Below are 27,763 nucleotides of genomic sequence, written 5' to 3' on the forward strand. Positions count from 1 at the left end.
GGTACATTCTTCTCATTTTATTAGGATTTACAAAAACAAATCATTAAACTTAAAATAAGTTAAAAAAAAACGTTGCCTTGAACTGAAAGTCATTGAATATGTGTAGGCATGTGAGATAAGACAACTGTGTGTCAAGAGAGATATACGGAGAGAAAAAAAATAAGAAGAGTGATTTTATGTTACAGGGTGGTGTTTGGAAAGAAATCCAAAAATGCAGGGTGGAAAACGAAAACAATATTTTCGTTATGAGTTGTAAGGATGATACTAAATTTAGGAATTCACATCAAATGCTGTCAGAGACATTCACACATTTCTGTTTGTTCAATGGTCTCATTACCTTTGCTAATTACTTACAGGGCAAATAAATATTGGGTGAAGTAACCTACACTCAGTGTTTTCTTCAGTTGGATATTATTCGATCAGTTGGCTTTTTACAAGGTTTTCTGCTTTTTAATAAATATGACTATATAAGTGAATCTCACGAAATCCTCTCCAGGTCACATTTCACCAACATCAAAGTTAAGAAATTGTATTTGCATAAACCAAATTACGCTTACAGCATTATTCTTTGTCAACTTCGCACATTACAGTGGAATAACTGTAATACAAATGTTTATTTAAAACAGAATAAATGAATGCCAGTACTATACTACCATGAAGTATATATATTTTCAATTTCAAAATGATCATTAATAACATTAAATGTACAAGATTTTTTTACCTTAATGGAATTAGTACATTTGTGTAAATGTACTTAATTGTCATGAAAATAATCTTAACGGTCTTAAAGTAGACATCATTTTTGATTAGCAAAAGATAATTTTGCATTTCTATCTTTTGACTTTTGGGGTGAAATCTGACCTGGGCTCGTTCTTGCCAGTTTTGCGTGAGATTCACCCTAACGCAGGTACACACTATCCTCTTTTATCTTTAAAATAAAAATCAAATGGTTAAAAAGCAAGGATTTATTTGAACACGTCCCTCTTCTTAGAGACACAAAGTCTGCTTCTAAAATGCTGTTCAACTCCGGCACTATCATCTTGCTGTTCAGCATCGTACGACCTCCTCTTCCACTTTGCCTTCATCTCTCTCTTTTTCTCAGCATTTTTTTGTGCGTTCTGCTGATTATAACCACGTCACACGGACAGGTGCTACCGCCCGCCCGCTGTGTGCGCTGAATTCTGGAGGAATGATCGTTCTTGAGTTCATCGGTTTAAAAAAAAAAAAGAAAAAAGAAACAAAATACTGAAGGAACAAAAGAGTACATTTTCTCTTCTGGGTTTTGCTTGTCCGTTTCAGGGCTTGTAAAATGCATGTTTCGGGCTGAGAGGTTTATCTCCAACCCTGGTTCCACACGTTTTCAGTTCAGTGCCGCATGGCTGCATTATCAATGGAAGGTAAAAGGTGTGGTTTGTTGGCCAGGGAGCTCTGTCGAGCTGAGATGATATGTTCATGTGTTCTGGATGTGCGCTGAGGTCTTACGAGTTGTTGGTGGCGTTCTCGTTGCTTGGAGAGTTGGAGGAGGAAGAGGATGAGGAAGAGGGGGAGAAATTCATCCCTGATAGGCCGGGCGGATCCGTGGCTGTGTTCTGCCCGCTCAGACTCTTCCTGCACACTGGACACGTGTCATGCTGGGAATCAGAGAAACACATACGCACACGAACGTTACTTGTATCTGTAAACTGAAGTCATATCTGAAAGTCTGAGATCACATTAGAAATCTGGCATTCAAAATCACATTTTAAGAGATCTGTGTTTTAGTATGTTGCAAAACAGCCATTCTGTCTTACTATATACTTTACTATCACCCAAGAAAGCACGTGCATTTAGTTTACCCCAAAATGAAAAACTTTCCCTGAAGAAAGAAAGTCATACAGGTTTGGGAAAAATTAATGACAGAATTTTCAGTTTTGGGTGACCTATCCCTTTAAACCTGAAAAAAACCCAAAGCTTTAAGATTTTGAAGATTTTAAAACAAACAAATAAATGTTATGTTGCAAAATTAGATGAAACCAGTTACTGTCATTTTTCTTGCCATTGTGTATATAATCACATTATAATTATCCCATAAATGCATATCTCGGGACTTCATTCTGCCCCCTGTTCCTCAATCTTTTTATGTCCACATCTCTTTATTATTCCTCAATCTTTCTCTTCTGAATAGTGTAACAAAACAAGGCAAAATTGCAAGGTCAATAGGGAGTCGGAGGAACCACTGCCATCCGCCAGGGGAGGAGCAGCTGTCATCTACTAGAGGGCAGAGGAGTGGCTGAGGACCAGGTGACAGTGTGTCCGGGGACCGGCGAGCAAGTTTTCCCTTTTTTTCATCTCTCCCAGGGCTCCAGAGTTGGGGAAGACCTGCCGACAGAAGAACTGCCGGAAGGGCAACACCTCCCCAACAGAAAGGGAAGGGAGTATGTCACACCGGAGGTTTCCCCAGACTGAATCGGGCAGTGGAGGAGTGTGATGAGGAGGACGTCGTGGCCAGGCCGTGAGGACGCAAGCCCGGTGCTGAATTGTCCTAATCAGCCGGGACGATGATAAAGACGAGCCGGGTGCCAGTTTGAGAGAGAGACACACACGGCCGTTGCGTGTGTGTGTTCTATGTTATGTTTCAGTTTCTTTTTACCATTAAAAGTTTACATTGACTGCTCAGCCGGTTCCCGCCTCCTCCTTTCCCTTAAGCAGAGACTTCACCCGTTACAATCGGTCTACCTCTAGTTTCAGTGATTGATTTGATTTACATTTGACATTGCTATTTGACGAAGCAGTGGGAGTAAACAATAGCAAGTGGGACACCTGTCGGAGGTGGTTGCCGGCTGAGCAACGCGACGTCATGGCTGTCATCAATCTGGTGTTACTGGAGTAGTTCATCCCATGACTTCCGAAAAGGAAGGCGATGTGGGTCGGGTCCCTGACGCGCCACAGGGAGCCCCCGATCAAGCTGGTATATACCAGGCCTTGGTGGATTCGGGTTGCAGCCAAACCTCCATCCATCAATACCTGGTTCAAGATGAGGCTTTGGGTGCTAGTCATAAGGTGAAAGTAAGATGTGTGATGATTACCTTTTGGGGACAAAAGCATCCTCTAATTTTGGGCACTAATCGGCCAGCATTTTCCATGTTATTAAGGGAAATTTGTGGAGATGGGTCCTGTAACAGAGCGTTTCGGTGTGGGATTTGTGATGCGCTGGCTGGGGAGGAGGAGCTGGGGCCATCCATGTCAGTTCTGTGACAGGATGACATAAGGGAGGGGACAAACAAAATTCTATATGTTCTTGACCTGAGAGCAAAACTCCACACATTGGGGCAACTATCACAGGCGAATTTGCTACAGGCTCAAGAACGTCAGACCCGGCTGTATAACAGGAGAGCTTGGCTACAGGAATTAATAAAATCCTTGTACTACTATCCACATCAAGCTCTAAATTTTGCAAAGTGGCAAGGGCTCTGAGGTCCCACGGCGAGTCAGGGGAGTCGATTATGAGGTTAAACGCATGGATGGGGCGGAGCATGAAACATCTACCACTCTTAAAACCGTGGAGGGAGGTGGTCCCCGTGGCTTTGGCAATGGTGGTACCAGAGAGGAAGCTCGGGGAAGAGATGAACTTAAAAGCCAATCGTGGCACCCTGGTCACTTGTGGGGACCACCTCTCACCGTTGCAAATCACAGACGTGGCCCGATTGCAAAGACAATTCTCGGCCATGTTCTCGCCCCTTCCCGGTCATACAAACCTCATAAAACTCAAAGTAAAACGCAGTTGTCCCTATCAATTACTTGAGCACAAAAAAAAAAAGAGGTTTGAGAAGAATTAAATGCCATGCTCGATATGGGGGTAACAGAAGAATCCCACAGTGACTGGGCCAGCCCAGTGGTGTGACGAAGAGTGACGGCTCGGTCCGGTTCTGTGTGGATTATAGAAATCCATGTATGGTCATTGCAATGTCGGTTTGGAGAGGCTTGCTTTTATTCGACACTGGATTTAACGAAGGGTTATTAGAAGATCCCCTTAACACCAATGTCCATCAGAAAAAGGCCTTCTCCACACCGTTTGGCTTACATCAATTCGTGACACTTCCTTTTGGTTTGTTTGGGGCCCTGGCTATATTTCAGCACCTTATGGACCAAGTCCTTGGATCGCACTCTGCGTATGCCACTGCCTATCTGGATGACATCAATATATACAGTAATGATTGCCAGCGGCATAGGCATCGTCTGGGGGTGGTTTTATGGTCGCTGTGACTGACGGGACTCCCAAGGAGTGCGCAATTGGACAGGTGGAGGTACGGTATCAGGGGTTGCACTTGGGTCATGGGCAGGTGCGCACCCAAATTGATAAGATCGCAGTGGTTGCGGCGTGCCCGAGACCCAAGACCAAAAAGGAGGTGAGACAGTTCCTGGGGCTGGCAGTAATATAATATTAATATTAGTAATATAAATTAGTAATATTATAGGCAGTAATATATTATATTATATTATAGGAGGTTTGTGCCTAATTATTTGGACGTCATCAGCCCGCTGACCAATCTCACTAAAAAGGGAGCCCCAGACTCAGTCCAGTGTTCAGAGCCATGCCAACAGGCTTTTATGCAGGTTAAAGCTGTGCATTGTGGGGGGCCGTTGTTATATGCTGCTGATTATTCTCTCCCTTTTGTTGTGCAGACCAACACATCAGACAGGGGGTTGGGAGCTGTGTTGTCCATGGGGTTGGAGGGGGAGAAGCGCCCAGTGCTGTACATCAGCCATAAGCTTTCGGCGAGAAAGGCGAGGAACAGCACTGATGAGAAGGAGTGTCTGGCAATCAAGAGGGCGGTCCTCAGGCGGTCCCCTTTGGTACTGCCTCCTGGGACGGGCTTTCATCCTCTGTTCGGACCAAGCCCTGCTCCAGTGGCTCCATAGCATGAAGGATACCAACGAGCAGATCACCCATTGGTACCTGGCTCTTCAGCCTTTTAAGTTCAAGGTGGTCCACAGACCGGGGGCGCAGATGACTGTTGGGGGGGGGTACTGGGCAGGCAAAATGGCTCCCTGGCCTGAGTCGGGCGATGGGGGTATGTGGTGGTGGGGGCGTGGTTGAGTGCCGGCTTGTGAATGGAGAGCGAGATCAGGGGATGAGAATGGTAAGGATCATCACCTGGCATCAATCTGGCTTTAAGAGCAGACGCCTGTGAGTAGAGAGTTATGAGACACAAGCCGAAGAGACTGTACTGATCTGTGTCGCTGAATGCCATCTCCAACTTCCTCCATTCCACTAACTGTGATCTTTGTTTATTTAGACTCAAAATGTGCCTGAGAAAATACATATATGTAGCTTATGTGTAATGTGTAGCTCAATAAGTGCCAGTTGTATCTCATGAAAATTAAGTGTGAAAATAATGAATCCTGTTCTATATTTGTTGCATCATCTTTATATATGAAAAATAAAACATATTAAACAAAATATATTAGAATATGTTCTATTCTGTTATTTGTTAATTGTCTTGAAAATGTTACACTAGCTGGGCATTTCGCAGATCCATTTGGGATAGATAGAAGTGCCGGGCCATTAAAGACCAGAGGTATGTAATAATATTTGGTGAAACACCCATGAATTTAAAGGTCAATAATACATTTCTGAACGTCTAGTACTCTTTTATAGAAATGGTTCCTAAATTACAACACAAGCATATTCATTTTGTGCAGAGTTGCAGAGTTCAAAATGTTCTGCATAACAGAAGTGACCCAAACTTGCCAGTCCTCAGGCGTTTGCAGAAATTAAATTGACAAAGCCCTATCTTTCAGTATAGATCTTATGTAAACTAATGAAACTACACATTGATGTGGACTTTCTGAATGACTCACTGACAGCTAAATAATGATGTCAGAAGTTTGCGCACATCCGGTTCAACTGAGTTAAATGATTAAGAGTGGATGAATGCCATAAAACAGAATAGAGAAGTGGCACCTGCTCAAGCCATGGAACTATACAGTCGTTATGAAAGAGATGATTGCAGGGAAGCTGTCTAACATTTTCTCCGGCGCTGTAGTCTTCTTTACAAACAGGGCACTCCAGACCGGCACCTGAATGGCAAACAAACACGTTACATATCGCAATCAAACTCATCATGGTTCATCGTTATATTATGAATAATTGGAGCACATGTTGATTGTCAGTGCAAACTGTGTTAGCACTGTACATTATGTATCAATTTAGAAATTATATAGTGTGACGCTATAATGATGGCAAATAGTATAAATCTATACTATTGTGCTTGTTTTTGTTTATTAAAACAAAAAATGTATTCACACTGGGCATTCTGTAGATTCATTTGTGATCGATATAAGTGCCAGGTCATTAAAGACCAGAGGTATGTAATAATATTTAGCTAAACACTTATGCATTTAAAGGTTAATAATACATTTCTGACTGAGAATAAAAGTAAAATCTGAAAAAAAGATTCAAGTAAAATCATGCATCAACATGTTCACATGATCAAATAAGTGAATTTTAAGTGAATATAAAAATGATCTCACAGGTAACATGTTAACGCATGCGATTAATGTAGAAAGTTTAACGTGTAAAATGTTCTCAAACGCAATTAACGCATTTATCGTAAAAAATAAAGCATAAACCACGGCGTTACCTTTGCGATGTGTCCACCGGGAGTCATTACACTGATGCACACACCACAAAACACACACACAATAGCCATTTTGGTGATCAAACGAGGGGGGAAAGGAGCTCTTAGCACTATTTGTTTAACAAAATAAGCCCAGATGTGACTTGTGGCAGAAATTAAGCACTTTGCAGCCTCATTAAGGCACAATTTAATTACCACAGAAGCACGTGAAGTGGAGGAAGCGGTGCACTTTTCTTGTGGATTCAAAGAGGTACTTGACGCTGGCGTTGACGCCCTGACACGAATCGTGACGCTGCACAACCTCTTTAGCAAAGCGATTAGCCACAGTCAGATGGCCGATATAAGTATTATGGAGGATGAGAGTGTTAGAGCTTTAATGCCCATTGCAATGAAAACACAACCTATGTGGGGACCAGTTCTTTCAATTAGTCAAACTCCCAATTAGACTTTGGTTTCTATCTTTATACTGTGGAAAGCTTTGTTTGGAAATTTTTAGTAAAGCATTAGTTACTTATTGTTTTGTTTTATTTCCTATGAGAGAAATTGTGCATTTAAAAGAATATATGGTTCATTCTACAGAAGTGGTGCAAATTCAGGGTTGGCGTTTTAAAAAAACTTCTTCCCAAATGTATTTTACATTTGTATGGCATTGTATCTGAAATTCACTATGGGTACACTGAAATATTTTAATGAATTTTCACAAAGTGTCTCATATTTGCACATTTTCGTCAATATCGAAACAACAAAAAAACTGTAATAAATAGGAAACAACTACGGTAAGTATTATTCATTTTTTGTTGATTCAACCCAAAATCCACTTTATAATTTTTTTGAGCTTATATTACCATTATGTTCTTTCTTATTGTAGGCACTCAGCTGTACTCTTGGGCATATTTGCATCTCTTGTGTCTATTTGCCTGTATCAGTCTACAAGTAAAAAAATATACATATATTTACACTCACTGAGCACTTTTATTAAGAATATTATGGTCTTAATAAAGCATCCGACGTGGTCTTCTGCTGTTGTAGCTCATCCACTAAAGGTTGGACATGTTGTGCATTCTGAGATGCTTTTCTGCTCACTACAATTGTACAGAGTGGTTATCCGACTTACCATAGCTTTTTGGTCAGTTCGAACCAGTCTGGCCATTCTCCGTTTACCTCTCTCATCAATAAGGTGTTTCCATCCGCAGAACTGCCGCTCACTGGATGTTTTTTGTTTTTGGCGCCATTCTGAGAAAATTCTACAGACTGTTGTGCATGAAAATCCCAGGAGATCAGCAGTTACAAGCTGTGTTTCCATCCAACTATTTTTATGCACATTTTGAAATTGCACGTATGATATACTGAATGGAAACCCTTGATATGCGAATAAACTCTCAAAATTCCCATACAATTTATTGCGCTAGGAGGAGGTGGATTTTCTAGAGTTTCGCATTAGTGATGACTCATGACCATTTGTAAAGCGCGATGGCGATGCGCTCGTCGGATGGTAAAGGTGTGCAAGAGGTTGACATGACTGGCTCAACAAAAGGCCCGACCTATGGCACACAATTCTTCAAACGTAGCTAGGGTTGCCAACTGTCCCATTTTAGCCAGGGCGTCCCATATTTTGGCTGAAAACTTCCCACTCCCATTTGGATTGCCAACTGTCCAAGAGGAAAAACGTCTAAATGCTTGAGGCGGAACCCTGTTCGGTATTGAAGGGCTCAAAATGCTAGTGTCCCGTATTCCCATGGCAAAACGTTGGCAACCCTACACATTACCCTGGTTAGTCAAAAGCACTTCACCCACAGATCGTCATTAAAGTGGGTCCTCACAATCCACCAGAACTGTTTTGAGTGCGGGTGCTCCCAGGTATATGGAGGCTGTCTGCGAAAGGGAATAGCCATTTGAGCCCTCATTATGTGAGCTATTGCACTTATTCTGCATCGTCTCCATGGCAGCATTTAATAACATAATATACAATTGCTTTATTACACCAAATACAACTCTCCCTGAAGCAAAGAGTTCGTTCAGCTGCTCCATGACAAAAAGGCGGGCGCCCTCAAGAAAATGTGCATTTACAGTTCATGGAAACATGCAATGTTTTGCATTTGCTATAGTCTAATTTTCAAAATGCGCATTAAAAATGCTAAACATTTTGTTGGCATCCAGATGCAGAAATACTCAAACCAGCCCGTCTGGCACCAACAATCATGCCACAGTCGAAATCACTGAGATCACATTTCTTCACTATTCTTACTGATTCTCCTGACCCACATCTGCATGATTTTAGGCACTGCACAGCTGCCACATGACTGGCTAATTAGATAACTGCATGAATAAGTAGTTGTACAGGTGTTCCTAATAAAGTGGCCAGTGAGAATATGTATATGTATAAATTATATACATTTTTATACATAAAATCTTAATGTCACAACCAAAACAAATACGTCAACATAGCAACAACTATAGCTTGTTCGGTAATGAGAAAAACTATTTCGGTATTGACTGTTTCGGGTTTGACAATTCAAGATAATCTCGCCCTTATATTAAAATGTCAGCACAGTAGAATTCCAGACATCAATCATTTGAACAGAGGAAAGTCACGAACATCACATCTTGTGTTTTATGAGAAAAACAACACGTTTGGTAATGACACTTTTTAAAAACACATCCAGGTTTTCTGACTTTAAAACACTATTATTTCAAAGTGTTACAATACATCTATTCACAACATGGTCCAGCTAGAGGAAATTGCTTAATATGTCTTCCCGGTCACTTGGTTTGGGGTGTGGCCAAGTTTCGCTTCAGTCAAGAGAGTCTTTTTGTGTTTGTTTCGGTATTGACAATAAAAAAAATACAAAAATGGGGGACAGAAATGTTCACCTCTAAATAAATAAAAGGTAGAAAAACTGATGTAAACTAAACTTTAGTAGGACAAGATTTAAATTAGGATTAAGTGTTAAAAAGAATATGAAAAAACATTTAGGTGTTTAACTTTCAAGTGTACTTTTTGGGGTTATATTGGGGGACATGTGCTGCCCAACTGAAAAGAGCTTATAAACCACTATTTGAAAGACTTGTAAAGTTATTACATTAATTATTTCTATTGCATCTGTTAGAACTCAACTTGACTTTTATAAATGTGTGTCAGATGCCTATAGATGCCCTTTTAAATATATTTATTTATGCATGGGACAGCATTTTGCACCACTCCTGTAGAAAGTAAATAGAGTATAATTTTAGCACTTTAAAAATCTGCGATTAACTATGAAAAATTATGTGATTAATCATGATTAAAAAAATTTAATGGACAAACAGCACTAAATAAAACATTGTTTATAATATTTTGTTTAGAGCAGTGAGATAAATACGAAAAGTTTAATTTAAACGCGGTAATTTTTCTTAATCGTGGTTAATGCATTTACCGTTAATAAAGCATAAACCAGCATAAACACTGGTCAGAGCACTTTTAAAATCAGCGATTAATCGCAATTAAGTAAAAAAAAGGATGTGATTAATCGAGATGAAAAAAAAAATTATTGACTGACATTACTCATTTTATTAAGCAATATTACATAGGCAAGAGTGCTATTGTATGCTAACTATTAGCACTCTTGGAACACCACTTGGCCAATCAGATTGTAGGTATGGAACTAACTTGTGTAATACAGTCTCTACTGCCAGAACTATCAAAAGACAATTCATTAAACTACAAGAGTGCAGTGAAATCGTTTCTGACAGGGTTTAGGACTGTAAACTCTTTTATAAACTATATGGCGTTTTTCTTATTGTTTAGGTATACATAAACTTTAACATAAACTTTAATTCTGTAGGTCAGAATATGCTGCAGTAATTTGAGAGAACGGTGTTTGGTTCTGTAGTAGGGCTGGGTGATACGGCCAAAAATACATCATAATATTCATTTTCTTATCATTATTTATCACGATATACATTCACAACAGCACATTTTCTTTAATTTCCAAAATTGGCAGAAGAAATTTTTTTTTTTTCAAAAAAGTCAAAATAGTCAAAACTGCATTGGGGGCACAGAGACCAATGTAATGGTGTTTGTAGGATCTTCTAACAAAATTTGAAAATATTTAAAGAGTGCATTAATCAAGTGCTGTTGGATATGAATGGTAAAAGATTATCTGTTCGTTTTGAAGCATACTGCATAGTTTTACATTCAAATTATTTGTATATTTCGTTACATTCAGACAGCCGTACAGGGCCATAGAAGCCCATGCGACTGAGGAATGATCCCGTATTGGGGTTCAGTGGGTATCCCCTGAGAGAAAATTTAGAAAATGTAAAAGTCTGAATGGACTATTTTTATATATTCATTAAAGTGAGAAAGACTAGACTACAAACTAGTCATTTTATTGTCTTGTCATCCATGTCAGTGATGATGATTAATTTCACAATTGAACAGACATGCGTGTGTTTATTATAAATAGGCTTGTAACAGGCTGATTAATAAAGCTACATTTAGAAGGGAAAAACGTTATGGTCTAAAGGCGCTCTGGAGCCAAGATGACTTATGTGGCACATCGAGTCATGAGGCACCGCGTGCTGAGGGTGCAGAGTGGGGCAGGGCATAAATGCTTTTTCAGTGCTAGAGAAAACTATTCAAGAATACAGTGCAGAAAGATCAGATCTGGTGTACACAGCACTGCTCATTAAACACGATGAGAGAATGCAGCCCCCATCATTATGTCTAGTGGATTGATGTCCGGATGGAATCAATCTGGGGTGCAGACCCAGACCACGGTGACTGCCGTAGCCTAATTGTTAGCAAGCTAGCTAATGTTAGCAACTTCATACAGTCTGAGAAAGTTGAGCTGCTTGCGTTTAGTGACCCGCAGCTGATTGTCCACATGTAGAACACAGGCTAAACATAAAAAAATTACCCAAAAGCTTATCATCGATATTGTCGATTTGTTTTGTTTTTTATCCCGATAAATATCGAGATAGTTTTTAATCGCCCAGCCCTATACAGTACCTATGTACTTACCCACGTGCTCATCTGTGATCTGGACAGTTGGGAGACTCTTGATCTTCTCTTTGTCTGCTGGAGGGGGACCCGTATTTTCAAACTGATTTAATAACTACAGGAAGACACAACGGAGAGAAAAAAGTATGTAATAATGCATCATAGAGCTCTGTAGTGTTTCATACTATTTGCATTGAGAAACAAAAAGCAATAAGTCACTCAATGTTTGGTTTTGAGATTGATAATATAGCGCTGTGGAGCAGAGGGGGGCAGGGCCGGGTCGGAATATCGCGCCCGGTCCCCAATCGGCCTGATGAGGCGCGCGAGGAATAAAGGCGGCCGGTGACGATGGTTCGAGAGAGAGAGAGAATTACGGGCATGTCCGTCGTGTGTGTGTTTGTTTAATATTTGTGTATTTTAAGTTCAGTTTGCATTAAATTATGATTTATGTTGACAAGCCGGTTCTCGCCTCCTCCTTGCCCATCCTTAACTGTGTTACAAGCGCCTTTCTTGAACCCAAAGGTCGTTTTACATGAGAGTAAATACAGGAAGTATAGCAAATGGACAGTTAACACATCCTCCCTAACAAGCAGCCGAGAGATAGAAGGCGGAGATAACGGTATAATAATAAGAACAACACAGGAATGCCAGTGAGAAACAGAAGCCAAATGCGCACAGCATACTCCCACGTGACACACAGTACCTACTAACTGTTCAAAAAAGTATATTTATTATTGATAGTAATAATAAGCACCAAGAAACCGTTCAATATACTAAAAGTAGGCAGTTTATGCTTGGTGCATTACTATTGAATTTAACCGGCATGCGGCCCTCGGTGTGTGTATATAAATGTAATATTGTTACGTTTATAACATTCCCTAAAATTTCAGAGCACATTATATCCACACTAATGCATTAAATATTCACAGCTGCCATGTTTAGATCCCAACCACAAAGCTTTTCGGCATTGACGCGTGTCTGCTATAAAGCATCATAACCTTGAGACAGACAGCGTGTGGTATATTACCTGTGTTATGATGGCGTCTAATCCATTAGCACCCCATGCATAGTCCATTGGGTTTGAGTGCAGCACTCCCCTACAAGAGAGAGCAGCAGTATAAAGCCAATCATCATGACAGAGAAATGATGTAAAGAGAGGAAAATAAATAGGAGAATAACTCACCATGGCCCTATTCCCATGCTTGGCATAGCTGTCGGAGCGATGATTCCGTTAACTAACTGCTGTATTATTCTGTGAAAACAAACCATTATTTTAATCAGCCACACATTTAAGAGATTTAAAATAAATGACAAAATATTATTTTTTAATCATCTACAATAATGAACAAGCTTTTGCTGATTAAATACAATAGACAGTGGCCGCCCACATCTTTGATATTTTCCACAAGTTTGGTGACTTTTCCCACAAGCTTCCCAGTCGATTACTGGATGAGGATTTTTTTCTAGTCTATGAAATATTTTAGAGCCGAGTATAACTAGATCGGATTACAGGTAGTCTACCTAAAGTCTGAAAATCTGGGATTTAATGGGCTCTATTTTCGTAAGTGTGCGCATCGTCTTATCAATTTTCATGCCAGCGCAAAGCACAAATGGGTGTGGGGAGTCTTTGCGCTACTGTGGCTGTAGGCGCGCAATATGAGGGAGTATTGGATGTAAATGAAGTGGCAAATTGCTATTTTCCTGAGAAATAGGTCATTGTGCGTTACCACCTTTTCTCAGTGCAAAGTCCAAATTCAGTTCCTGCATTTGCAGTTTGGAGATTCCACCAGCGGATGGTAATAAAGTTCATGCCCAAATTCTGAAAGTACAGAACATCAAATGATGTCCATGACAATCACTGCTGCTGCCGCTTGTTGAAACAAAAAATTACGAGATTTGTGTTACACTTTCTAGAGTTCATGGTTTATTTTTTCAATTATTATTATTTTTATAGTTAAAGTTTAGAAGTATTATTATTCTTCTATATTTACAATTGTATTTATTGTTTAATTTTGACTAGTAGTTTTCCTTCTTTGTCGTAGAGTGATTTTTAAGAGACTGAAAGAAATAAGAGAGGATAAAATGTTTGGATTTAGTATGTTTTTTTTTTTAACCACTTTGTTATTTTTACTATATTTTCATTTCGTTTGAATTGTAATTTGAAATTTCAATTAATAAATGACATTTTTCAAAATCAACCTGTAGAAGTGAAGTGCGCGCCGATACAATCACTGTTAATACTAGCCATGATTTGTGTCAGTAGAAGAAAATGATTAATAATAATTACTTAATTTAATGGAGAATACATCCAAATTCTGTAGAGTAGACTCATTTGCCATGAGCATAAAAAGGAGTGTGTCGCTGTCATAGAAATACGCCTGACATTCACCAAGAACGCAGTTAATGCACAAAAAAAAAGCAATTTTCCGAATTTATTGCATACAGTCTATTTACATTACCAAAGAGTTATGAATGTGCTGTGGTGCTTTAAAGAATGGACTATATAATAGGACGAAGAGCTGGAATAAATGGACCCTCCGATTAAAATTGCACTTGGTCCCGCCTTTTTACCCACTTGTGCCAAGACTTAGCGCATGCTTGCACGAAAAAAACAAAACTTCATGGCCATGCCTAATGCCCTGCGCATAACGCTTGTACTCTTAAAACAGGGCCCAATATCTAATCGGGCTATTTCATGTCAAATCAACCAAATTTCAGAAACTCCCCAAGCTGAAATTTTTGATTTTGTTAATAGTACTTCAGAAGAAAGATAAACATAAATAATGATGAAAGCCAAAATATTAAATGCCATGGATAAATATTTAGTCGAGTAATCCATTAGTTTGTAGAGGGGGGTCAAAAGGACAATTTTCACCTTTGATTTTGGAGGAAAACTACACATAAAATAAAATAGCCTTCTAAAAGGTGACCGTGTCATTATTTTATTTTTACACATGTGACCCACATTTTTACACCAAATGTGGGTCACATGGTATGAAGCTAGTTTTTCTTGTCCAACGAAACAAATGTCTAAAGTACAAATAATGTTGAAACTAGAAATGCACTTTTATTTATTCACTTAAAAACAACAATGTCAAAATCAAGATATTCGAGAGTTCAAAAATACACTATTATTAAAGTCAAAGTTCATCTAAAAATGAAAATTCTCTCATCATTTACTCACTCTCATGCCATCCCAGATGTGTATGACTTTCTTTCTTCTGCTGAACACAAAGATTTATAGAAGAATATCTCAGCTCTGTAGGTCCACACAATGCAAGTGAATGATGGCCCAACTTTGTAGGTCCAAAAAGCACATAAGGAGGCTGCATAAACTCGTTCCTCTCATAAACACGCATTGGAGAGCATCTGAAAGTGAACGTTTACAGTGAAAGGACTTAAATATGAATCTGTTTCTCACCCAAAGAGATCACTTTAGAAGAAATTAAACTACTGGAGTTGTATGGGTTACTTATGTGCTGCATTTATGTGCTTTTTGGAGCTTAAAGGTTCTGGCCACTATTCACTTGCTTTGTATGCACCCACAGAGCTGAGATATTCTTCTATAAATCTTCGCTTGTGCCCTGTAGAAAAAAGTGATAGGCATCTGGGATGGCATGATGGTGAGTAAATGATGAGAATTAAAAGTTTTGTGAACTATCCCTTTAAATATAAGCAACACATGTAGCTCTTTAGTGACATTAGCTTTTTTGAATATTAATGAATAATTCAAAATATTTAAAAACAAAAATAAATAAAATATTTTGAAATGGATTAAAAACATTTAAGATTTTGCACTATTTTTAAATCAATATAACCAAATTTAGCAAATTTGTATCATTGACCATGTTAACACCTTTGTAAAGACGGTCAGATTTCCTTGCTTTCACTGAACCACATTTGATGCCCTTTTCTCAAACCATGCCGGATAACCATCAGTTTGCACAAACTTGTGAAGTCCATGCCAGCTTGAGTGCATGCTGACGTTAAAGAAAAAAGGGGACACAAATACTTTTCACTCAAACAGTTATGCTGATAATATATATTTGTAATAGAAAAGTTATTATTAAATTAGAAAATACAAAGCAGCAGAAGATTTATTATTGTTCTCAGACTTTTGGACCCCACATGACTTTACCAGGCCTGCATACCAGGTTTTCACAGACTGTGGGACTCATTTTAAAATTAATTTGCAAAAACAAAATGCAAAACAGACTGAATTATTTCTCCAGTACAAACTAGTTCTGTGATGTCACAGTACCATCTGCTGTATTCTTACCCTTCTAAGGTTGGCACGCCCTCATGCCGTGCCCCTTGTCTTCGGGGAATGTGGCGTCCTCGCGGCTGTCTTGCACCGTACCGTTGCCGCGAGGCCATCTCCCGTTCTCTGCGGTTCTCTGCATCACGGTTATCCTCCGAAGGCAAACCCGCCCTGAAGTCAAAGCCCTCGTCGAAAATCCCCAGAGCGAACTGCCCGTAACCATGCGGGAATGTAAACAAGTGCTGGTCTACATTCTGCCGGAGGAGAGCAGGCAATGCTTTAATGAGCTTTTAACAAGCAACGGGATTCATGCACGGAAAATTCTTAAAGGGATAATTCAGCCAAAAATGAAAATTCTGTTATCATTCCCTCATGTTGTTCAAAACCTGAATGACTTGATTTTTTCCTATGATACATAAATGGAGATGTTAGGCAGAATGACAACCTCAGTCACCATTTGCTTTTATTGTATGGAAACACATGATTGTTATGGAGTGGTGGTGGCATAGTGGGCTAAAGCACATAACTGGTAATCAGAAGGTTGCTGGTTCGATCACAGCCACCACCATTGTGTCCTTGAGCAAGGCACTTAATTCCAGGTTGCTCTGGGGGGATTATCCCTGTAATAAGTGCACTGTAAGTCGCTTTGGATAAAAGCATCTGCCAAATGCATAAATGTAAATGAATGTGAATGGTGACTGTAGAAATAAAAAGTCATATTGGTTTGGAACCGCATGAGAGCGAGTGAATGATAACAGAAATTTGAAATGGTGAACTGTCCCTTTAAATGTACATTCTGTGGTTTTCTAAGCAATACTGGGGTCTTGGGAGAGTATACATTTCTGATTTGCATGCTTGTCATCTATAGAGCGTAAAAGTGCCCACCCACTTTCCATATATTTCTCCATAAAAGTGTTTTAAGACATGAACCATACCAACCAGCTCCGAGGTGATTCACAACATTACAAACTTTGCTTTGAGGCAAAAAAGTATTTGAAAATTGGACAAAAAGACAACAGGTAAAAGACTGTGTACTTACGGTCTTTCACAAAGTAAAGAACTACAATCCCATGAAGTATTGTGAATGATGTAACGGAGTAAAAAACAATGGCAATATAAAACTATTGATTTCAGGTAGTTGATTAGAAGTATAGAAAAAAATATATTTTACTCAGTTACAGGGGACCGACTCAATTGCATCATGGGAGAACCATGGCTAAAAAAGCCCATGGAAGGATCCCAGAGACCCATGCATTTTAAAGTTGTTTAGAAAAAATTTGTTTTTTGCAGTGTGAAGCACAAATCTCAACTTTTACTAAACATGCAACAACCAAACTTTACACTCAGCTTTTCAACTATGTTATGAACAATAATGCATGTCACAACTCATAATGTAATAAAGCATAATGTAATAACTGCACATAATGTAATAAGTATTACATTATTGATGTTAAAAAAAATATTCGTAATGTACACCGATCAGCCACAACATTATAACCACCTGCCTAATATTGTGTAGGTCCCGTCGTGCCACCAAAACAGTGCCAACCCGCATCTCAGAATAGCATTCAGAGATGATATACTTCTCACCACAATAGTACAGAGTGGTTATCTGAGTTACTGTAGACTTTATCAGTTCAAACCAGTCTGGCCATTCTCTGACCTCTCACATCAATAAGGTGTTTCTATCCACAGATCTGCCGCTCACTGGATGTTTTTTGTTTTTGGCGCCATTCGGAGTAAATTCTACAGACTGTCGTGTGTGAAAATCCCAGAAATACTCAAACCAGCCCGTCTGGCACCAATTCTCATCACTCTGTACAATTGTGATGAGAAGAATATAATCTCTGAATGCTATTGTGAGATGCGGGTTGGCGCTGTTTTGACGGCACAAAGGGGACCTACACAATATTAGGCAGGTGGATTTAATGTTGTGGATGATCGGTGTAATAATTTTCTCAAAATTAAAAGTATCATTTTTAGGCATAAAAACATTGAAATTACTTCAATGGAAATCTAGTCTTAAACTAAGGTTGTTCTTTTGATCGTCTTTAATGCAGTGACAGATCGTGGTATCTGCCTCAGTTCAAATGGCAGCACGGAGCGCGAGTGAACCGATCATTTTCTTCACTTTAATACAAGTTATAACATGAAACAATACATGAATGTACATCTGAGGGCATGATGAAAAATACAGTACAACTTACATTCACGTATCGTCCCTAGTGTATCCGCCTAAGCTGTTTCAACCGTGGGGAGACGTCAGTATAACAGCTTGAAGAACATTTACGTTACCCCAAGATTTAGCCAATAATGTCCTTAGCTCGTTACATAGCTAGAAAAATGAAAAGCTTATCTATAGAGAAGTATATCGCTAAAATTATAAACGCATTATACATTTTTGCAGAATATTAACACGTTTTTATGACAGCCATTTAAAAGACTCTCAACAATGATTAGAAACGTGATAATTACATAATTAATATATGTTACTTAAAATGTGTTTCTGGATCAAAGCAACTGAAAATGAAGGAGCAGGTCATAAATCACAAAATTTGTCATTTTTATGAAAATGTTTGAGTTCACAATGTATCCTAATAAGCCTACATTTCTTTTAATGTAATAACTATTACTACATATTGTCCTCATAACTTATGTTGAGAGAATTTTTATATTGTAAACATTGTTTCATTTGCACACTTGTTTTCCCTTATTTAATTATTTTCTGCTATTACATTATGAAGTGTTATTGCATTATAAGTTGCTACAGTGTGTTCATAATGTAATACATTTCTCATAAAATAAACTATTTCGTTATGTGCAAAACATTATTGCAATATGAGCTTAAGATTTTATATTACGTGGCTTTGAGAAAATTATTGTATTATGAATTTGAATACATCAATATTGTAATACTTATTACATTATGTGCAGTTATTTCATTAGGCCCATAAAATGCATACTCTGAGTAAGTTGCTTTGCATTAAAGGGTCTGAAAAATACATGAATGTAAATAAATAAATAACACAATAAATGATCAACATTGCATTTTTAGTCTGTAGATTCGGAAATGTATGAAACATGGAAATTTTATATCAAAAATGGTCTGTAAAAACATTTGTTCCAAAATAGTTTTTAAAATGTTATTGAAAGTCATATATTACTGAAAAGATTACCTGGTTAATGATGCATGCAAAACATTTAGGAATTTAACAAATTAGCATCTTATTTGCGTATTAATGCATGCTTTTGCAACTTAAAATGTAAATAATAACTTGGCATAGTTTCATAGGAATATCTGTTTGTTTATCATTTACACACATTCATCTGTGTATCCAATGAAATTTAAATGCACTATTAAGCCTAACAACATAATGCCGTCTTATGCTATATAAATGTTTTAGGACATTAACAATACTTTTGTTTTAATTAATCTCTTTTCATATTCCTTACAAAACTGGACTGTTCTTAAAACAGAAGTATGTTCAGTAACTGCCCTCACACACAACGTTTTAAAAGTAGACTTAACAAAACTGCCCAATCTTCAACACAACAATGATGGTGCTTTTAAAGATATCAGAGATCGCTCACCTCAAATGGGGGACGGTTCTGATCATTAGAGGCTGTAGATGTGGACCCGTTCTCAGCTCTGGAGAAATAAAGACCATAGCAACTGCTAACAAAATTGCTTACAAAACTGCAAATATCAGAATATTTGGAAAAGTGAGGCATACACTTGTTTGGGAATGATAATTAACAATTAAAAGTATAATTCACCCAAAAATGAGAATTCTCTCATCATTGCATTGATATAATAATTGTGGGTGAGAAACAGATCAATATTTAAATCCTTTGTTCCTATAAATCTCCACTTTCACTTTCACATTCTTCTATTGTTTTTGGTGATTCACATTCTTCATCCATATCGCCACCTACTGGGCAGGGAGGAGAATTTATAGTAAAAAAGGACTTAAATATTTATCTGTTTCTCACCCGCACTTATCATAGCACTTCTGACTAAATAGATTTAACCACTGGAGTCGTATGGATTACTTTTATGCTGCATTTATGTTCGTTTCGGAACTTACGTTTTTTGGTCACCATTCACTTGCATTGTGTGGACCTACAGAGATGAGATGTTCTATTAAAAACCTTTGTTTGTGTTCTGCAGAAGAAAGAAAGTCATACACACATGGGATTGGATGAAGGGGAGTAAATAATGAGAGAATTTTCATTTTTGGGTGAACTATTCCTTTAAGGATTTTAGTTATCCAGATCAGCAGGTCAATACTTTACCTGCCCTCCTCAGTTAACTCCTCAATGAATCCAGACTCACACCGCGGACAGATGTAATCCTGCAAACAAAAATCATAACAATTTAATGCCAGATTCCCAGATATATGACATTTTACTGCAAGTGGTCTATCAAGTATTTTTAGGACACATTGCACATTTTTTAAATAACAGCAGACCGTCCTTTAAAGACAGTATCATAGACTTCAGCTGTAAAGCCGTAATTAACCGAAAGCATCTGGCACTAAAGTCTTCATATGGAGAGTTGAAAGCACTTGTTAAGAGTTGGGTATATTTCCTATATGTATTGTCAACTGCAGTGTACAAGCTTTAAAACAATACCCATTTTGTTAGTAATTTCTTAGTTTGACCTCTTTAACTCTACGGACCCTCCGGCAGGTCCAAAAGTGAGCGCTATGTCACGGAAAATGTTTACGCTTAAAATGTTCAAGTCTCCAAATACATAAGTCAGGCATATGTCATATCATTTGTAAACATAGAATCTGAACTTTCCATAGATAACCATCACTTCTGCATTTATGTTACACAATATAATAAGGCCTGAAAACATTTTCCAAGCAATTCAGCACCACCATTCAGTGTCATGTGGTAGAAATATTAATATGAATATAAGTCTTTCAAATAGCACTTAAATAGAAAATCATATCTCAAATAAAATCTCTCATTCACAGGAATGTGACAGTACAGTTTATTTTGTTGCCCTGATACCACAGTTCGAAATATCTGCTTTAACCTTAGGGCATTTCCTAAACAATTAGCCGTTTCTTACTTGTCTGTAAGCTTGCTTGTGTGAATAATTCAATGATCTATTGCAAAGGGGAGGATCTCAGTTTTATGACGACATCTAGATTGAGCTTCTAGTCCACTCAGAGGCCGAGATATTCAATGAAACAACGGGAATGGTGCATGAACTGAAAATTAGACTGAATGTCCATGGACGAGCACATCTGCGAGAGCTGAGGTGTATTAGAGCGCCACCTACATTTCAGATCGGCATTTTGTGATGGAATATGAGGATGAAAAAATATATTTTTCTAGTACTTGCTGGGATCTAGTGGAATAGCAATAGAGTTTATGGAGGGAGATGGAGTAAACAGAACTAGAATTACATGCTAACAAAGTTCTATTCATCATAAGATTGTAAACATATACAATATTATTTATGAATAATTGGAGTCATATTTTTTTTTTTTTCTTTTTTAAAGCTTATTGTCACTGAAAATATGCGACTAATTTTTGACAATTAGTCCACAGTATGTGTAAATGGTAAGCTTTTACATTTGAGTGTGAAACATTGGTGACGACAGCCCAAAAATGCCCCAGAGTTAAAGAGCTTAAGAGTTGGTTATTTTGCTGTATTGTAAATTCCAGCATATAAGCTTTAAAACCCATTTTGTGTTGGTCAACCAAGTAGTTATTTCTTAATATGGTGGTGATTTATTTTTTCAGCACGGAGTGTCAAAGAATGCCAAAAAAATATTTATTATTATTTATGCAACTCAAGAGCAAGCATCAAGTATGATTGATTGATTTTTGATCTGCATGGCAGGCAACATATATAACAATAAATTTGTACCTTAATACAACAGATTTTGTTCGCAACTTGTTTTTAATGCTACAATAATTTAATTAATACTTTTGACTCCAAAAATGACATTGGTTTTGTTTATTTATGAAATGTCTAACCAAATAATTTCAGAAATGAAGACGTTTTCTCCCAATAAGCATTTTGGGAGTGTACTCACAGAACGACACAAACACACCAACGCATGACTATAAATACAAACCACCATGTTGGCAACTACATGAAGTACAGAAGTATAAATCGGCCTTAAGCGATTAGCACACAAATCATTTTCCTGCTTATGTTGGTAGTTTTTTATTAAATTACATAAAAAAGATCTTCTTCCAAATTTGACCTTTTGTGTTCACGGGGAAAGAAATATGTACACACATTTCAGCACAGTGATTTCTGCAGTGTAAATCATGAACTCCATTTGACCCACAGCACTGTGTGAATGACGTTCTTTCACATTTGTGCTTTTTCGAGAGTTTCTGCACAATACAAGCAGGATAACAACAGGACTGAATGATGACGAAACATCAAAAGAGCTTTGTCAAAGCACATATTCTCTTCTCTGCTCCCCTGTGAACATTGTGAAACATTACACATGAAAGAACACATGGAGATCCTTTTGGAAAGGTCATTGGGTTCATGTTGCCTTAGAGCTGAAGAAGTGGCATGTAGAACAAATAAAATGGATCCATAATTTAAGATTAATTCCTGATGTGTTCTGGGTTACTCGTCACTGATAGTAAAGCCGACAGTGGATCAAGGCAGTTTTGCCGATACATTAACTATGATGGTGAAAAATGCCAATAACCGATTAATTGGCCGATAGTTTTTAAAGTCACCTTATAGAATGATTTATAGTCTTTCCTTACCATGACAAAATCTATAAAATCCCAGATTTAGTTTATTGTTCAACTAAAATCCCAATAATAATCAGGGACAAAAAAATGAAGATTTGGTTCATTATATGGGATTTTTAACTATTAACAAGCCCGAAACACACCGGGGACTTTTATTTTGAAATTTCAGAGACAGAGCTCTATTACAATGCTCTAAGTACCGTATAACTAAATTATGCTTTTTATATCCTATATATATATATATATATATATATATATATATATTCTCCAGATGAAGGGTTTTGTAGGGCTCGACAATAAGGACTGCCCGATGGCCCGGGGCCAGTGTGAGATTCAAAAATTTTAAAACTTGTTTTTTTTATGCAATAAAACCATTCAGGGACAATTCTAAGCTTGTTTTGAATGTGTAGCCCACATAAAGAATGGCATGCCGTTTTAGTCAATGATACACAAAGGAATAAAAAAAAAAAAGTGGATAATATCGCCATAGATTTTTACAGATAACGATAGTTTCAATTAAGCAACTATCGGCATCGATTAATCAGCAACAGGGCTGGGCGATATGGCAAAAAATATAATCACGATATTCTTTTTCATATCATTCGATATCGATATTTATCACGATATTCAATCACATTTGCACATAGCACATTTTTTTTAATTTCCAAAAAATGAACAGAAAACAAAATCCTAAACAGTCTAACAGTCTTTACAAAACTGCGTTGGGGGCCCAGACAGAGCTAATGCAGTGGTGTCTGAGGGATCTTCTATGAAAATATTACAATATTGAGTTTATCAATTGAGTGCAGTTGGATATGAATGTTATAAGATGATCTGTTCATTTTGAATCATAATGAAGGTATATATATATAGGCCTATATATATATATATATTTTTTTTTTTCCTTTTTCTTTTTTTTCACATTAAAATTATTTTCATATTTCTTTATATACAGATATCCAAGTATGGGGGCATAGAAGCCCTTGCGACTGAGGAATGATGGACCATTATTCTTGAGATCCATTTGTTTATTATTAAAGGCTTGGAAAATGCTGATTAATAAAACTCAATTTAGAAAGAAAAAACGTTATGGTCTAAAGGCGCTCTGGAAACACGCACCTCATGTTTACACACGTGGGGAAAAGAGGAAGCGGGTGCGGACTGGGACAGGGCATCAGTGAAGCGTGTTTCAGTGCTAGAGAAAAATATTCAAGAATACAGCGCAGAAAGATCAGATATGATGTAACCGGCGCTTTTGTTTTGTCGCGCTGCTCACTAGAGACGATGAGAGGGCGTAACGTCGTCACGATGTCCTGCGGTCAAGATGGAATCAAACTGGGATCCTGAACGCGGTGACCTGCGTAGCGGGGGCAATAGCAACTTCATACAGTCTGAGGCTGCGTTTCCACTGACGGGGAAGAAATCCACACAAAGCCACTCCCAACGCTAGGGAACCGCTTGCCCTGCGCTGCTGTCAATTTTACAATCCACCTTGCGAGCTTGACGCTTGGCTTCCATCGGAAGGAATTGAATAAGAAAACCAAACTGCTAGCGTTTATAGCAGCATGCATTTCTAGATGTAGAACACTACATACTGGATAAATATCGAAAATTACTCAAAAGCTTATCGTCAAGCTTATCGTGGCATGGACAGAGGCTATAACATTAATGTGAAGAAAAAACAAGAAAGCTAAACTGTCAACCTTAAAGCATTTTTAGCATCGATTTAGCTAGCTATCTATAGCCATACATCCAAACAATATCTAACGTTACGTAGGTCCCAGTTTATAGGACTATGTCACCGTGCACAGAAACGTTAATTTAACATGTACACAAGCATGTACCACTACAAGTTAGCCGATTTTGTTTGTTGGTTTGTTTGCTAAACGTTAACCTTAACTGTCAGTGTCCCAGTCATAGTGTCGCTGCATTCATCAGTAGTTTTGGAGGAGGACTCGTGTGGTGGGCATGTTGAAGGAGGCTCTGTGGCAGGATGACGCTGAGAGGATGACTGCACCGGCTCGGTCTTCTTGCAGTTTATTCCGTGCACTGTCAAGTGCTTCATCAGAGTTGTCATGTTGCCGGTCTTGGCAGCAATTATCTTGTCACAAATATTGCATTGCGCACTGTTGGCATCGAGCCAGGTGAAACGTAGCCACACTTTTGACCTTTTCCACATCTTTCACATGTATGGGGTTTGGGACGTATACACACTACAGCCTCACGTGTGAGCCGCGTCTCTGGGCGTAAACTAGTGTTTTTTATTGATGCCTAAACATAGCCAATCACCAGCACTTTTAGATTTGGGCACATCTAGCATGCTGCATGCTTATCACTGACGAGATTAACCCCTTATGTCTCGAAATTTGGTACCAAACGACAAGACATTTGTCAATACTCAATTGTTTAGAGGCAATTCAGTCGGTGCCTAAAATGTATCGAACTTGATACCCAGCCCTATATGACGGGCACACACACTGAGGCTACAGGAGTCCAAAATGAATAAAATCCCAAAAGCAGTTTTGTGTGCAACCAAATTCCAAATAATAACCAGAAAAATTAAGATTTGGTGCATAACATGGTACTTCTCACTATAAACAAGCCTGAAATACAACGGGTAATTGGCTTCGTTACAATGCACTATTTGTTTTTTATTTTATTTTCTCCCCAATTCGGAATGGCCGATTACCAATGCGCTATAGGTCATCATGTTGGCGTAGTGACTTGCCTCACTCGGGGTGGTGGAGGACAAATCTCAGTTGCCTCCGCGTCTGAGACCGTCAATTCACACATCTTATCACGTGGCTTGTTGAGGGCATTACCGCGGTGACGTAGAGTGTGTGGAGGCTTCACGCTATTCTCTGCAGCATCCACGCACAACTCATCACGCGCTCCACCGGGAGCGAGAACCACATTATAGCATCCATGAGGAGGTTACCCCATGTGACTCTACCCTCCCTAGCAACCAGGCCAATTTGGTTGCTTAGGAGACCTGGCTGTCACTCAGCATGCCCTGGATTCGAACTTGTGAAATCCACTATCGGTCGACCTATATTCACCAGATAAAGAGTTTTGTATATACAATACATACAATATAAGTATATGTATGCATATATACAATAAAAGTATATACAGCTCTGGAAAAAATTAAGAAACCACTGCAAAATGATCAGTTTCTCTTGGTTTACTATTTATAGGTATGTGTTTGAGTAAAATGAACATTTTTGTTTTATTCTATAAAGTACTGACAATATTTCTCCCAAAATAAAAATATTGTTATTTAGAGCATTTATTTGCAGAAAATGACAACTGGTCAAAAAACTAAAAAGATGCCGTGTTTTCAGACCTCAAATAATGACCTGATTTTTTATCACAAATTTCATGCGTCTTGGCATGCTCTCTGCCAGTCTTTCATATTGCTGTTGGGTGACTTTATGTCACTCTTGGTGCAAAAATTCAAGCTGCTCGGCTTTGTTTGATGGCTCGTGGGCATCCATCTTCCTCTTGATCACATTCCAGAGGTTTTCAATGGGGTTCAAATCTGGAGATTGGGCTGGCCATGACAGGGTCTTGATCCAGTGGTCCTCCATCCACACCTTGATTGACCTGCTGTGTGGCATGGAGCATTGTTCTGCTGGAAAAACCAATCCTCAGAGTTGGGGAACATTGTCAGAGCAGAAGGAAGCAAGTTTTCTTCCAGGATAACCTTGTATGTAGCTTGATTCATACGTCTTTCACACAGACTAATCTGTCCGATTACAGCCTCGCTGAAGCACCCCCAGATCATCACGGAGATCACGTTTTCCCCATTCTGATGGTTGATGTGAACATTAACTGAAGCTCCTGACCCGTATCGGCATGATTTTACGCACTTATATGTATTTTAATCAAACGAATAATCGCAATTACAATATCAATTTAAATAATCGTCAATTATGATTTTCATACACAAACAAAAACTATCGGCTGCTATAGGCATAGATACTTCCAAAAAGCGGCACTGATTAATCTGAAAAAAACTATATATTGGTCTGCTTCTATTTTCAGCCTACTACAGTTTAACAGACTAGATATAAATGCTAACAGACAGATATTAGACAACAGAACAGCACAAGAAACACAAGCATCAATCATCACAGTATGACAATATTAAAAATATTAAGTAAAGCCAACAAGCAGATTTCATACAACAGACCACCAGAAACACCTCACAAACACAGGAGAGACAAGCCATCAACATCTGACCAGTTAATAAACACAGAAATTCAACACAACCTCTCGATATATAGTCATTATTACTCATTAGCCATAATTAGTTACAAAAAACTAACCAGCTGGCATCCTAACCAGCAGCCTTCTTGTATTGCCATCAAGGCAAGGCAGGTTACACAAACTGCTTGGCTCTGAAAAGCCTTTAAATATACACTCAGAGTCCGTGTGTTTAATCCCACACGCCTCAAATGAACAGATATTTAATGAAATGCTCCTTTTAATCATGACTGTTGCTATTGGCAACCATTAGCACCGTTAGCACTGGATAAACGCTTGATAAATGAGCTCGGTCGGTCCGTTAAAGGAACAAATACCGATTCACAGCATTCGAACGAATGTAGTGAAGCCCACATTGTCTTACCGGGAGGCGCGGGCTGATCTCTTCCGAGCAGCGGTGACAGAAGAACCGGCAGGGCCGCACAGGAGCTTCCGCCATCTTCACTGCGGTAGCGACTGACAGCGAGAATGAGGCGAAGTACGGGAGCCCGGGCGGGACAACCAATGTAACGCACTAAGCGCGTACGGAACGCGTTTGGAACTCGACTTTACACACCGAAACCCTATTGTCCTGTTTTCTAGAAATAACTTCTTACCTTCTCTTAAACTAAACCAATTTATCTCAGATGTTAAATTGAATTTTAGAGTACTAAGACGTGTTTTGAGAGAATGTATCTTGAAATCAAGTTAATTTATTTGTTTTTCCAAATGTAAACAAATAATATTTAAAAAAATATTTAGATTTACATGTAATATTTACACATTATTTCATGTTTGTGTTTAAATATATCTTAAGTTATTGTAAATACACTTTACAACAAGAGCTCTGTAATTAAGTCATTAGAAATGGTCTCTCAGAGACTGTAACAACCAACACCAAATTGT

At 38.3% G+C, this 27,763-nt stretch overlaps 1 protein-coding gene across 1 annotated transcript; it reads right to left on the bottom strand.

Annotated features, from left to right (window-relative positions):
• On the bottom strand, positions 1-27,337 carry rnf126 (ring finger protein 126). The gene is made up of 9 exons (XM_052134437.1): positions 27,243-27,337; positions 20,159-20,217; positions 19,454-19,511; positions 15,881-16,116; positions 12,785-12,853; positions 12,629-12,698; positions 11,623-11,716; positions 5,945-6,060; positions 1-1,631 (listed from the first exon to the last, which is right to left on the bottom strand). Exons 1-9 carry the CDS (start codon positions 27,315-27,317, stop codon positions 1,479-1,481), a joined length of 930 nt encoding a protein of 309 aa, XP_051990397.1. The 5' UTR covers positions 27,318-27,337; the 3' UTR covers positions 1-1,478.
• Between the last annotated feature and the right edge of the window lie 426 nt (positions 27,338-27,763).

This window comes from Xyrauchen texanus, chromosome 9, assembly GCF_025860055.1.
Source record: "Xyrauchen texanus isolate HMW12.3.18 chromosome 9, RBS_HiC_50CHRs, whole genome shotgun sequence".
Lineage (NCBI taxonomy): Eukaryota > Metazoa > Chordata > Actinopteri > Cypriniformes > Catostomidae > Xyrauchen > Xyrauchen texanus.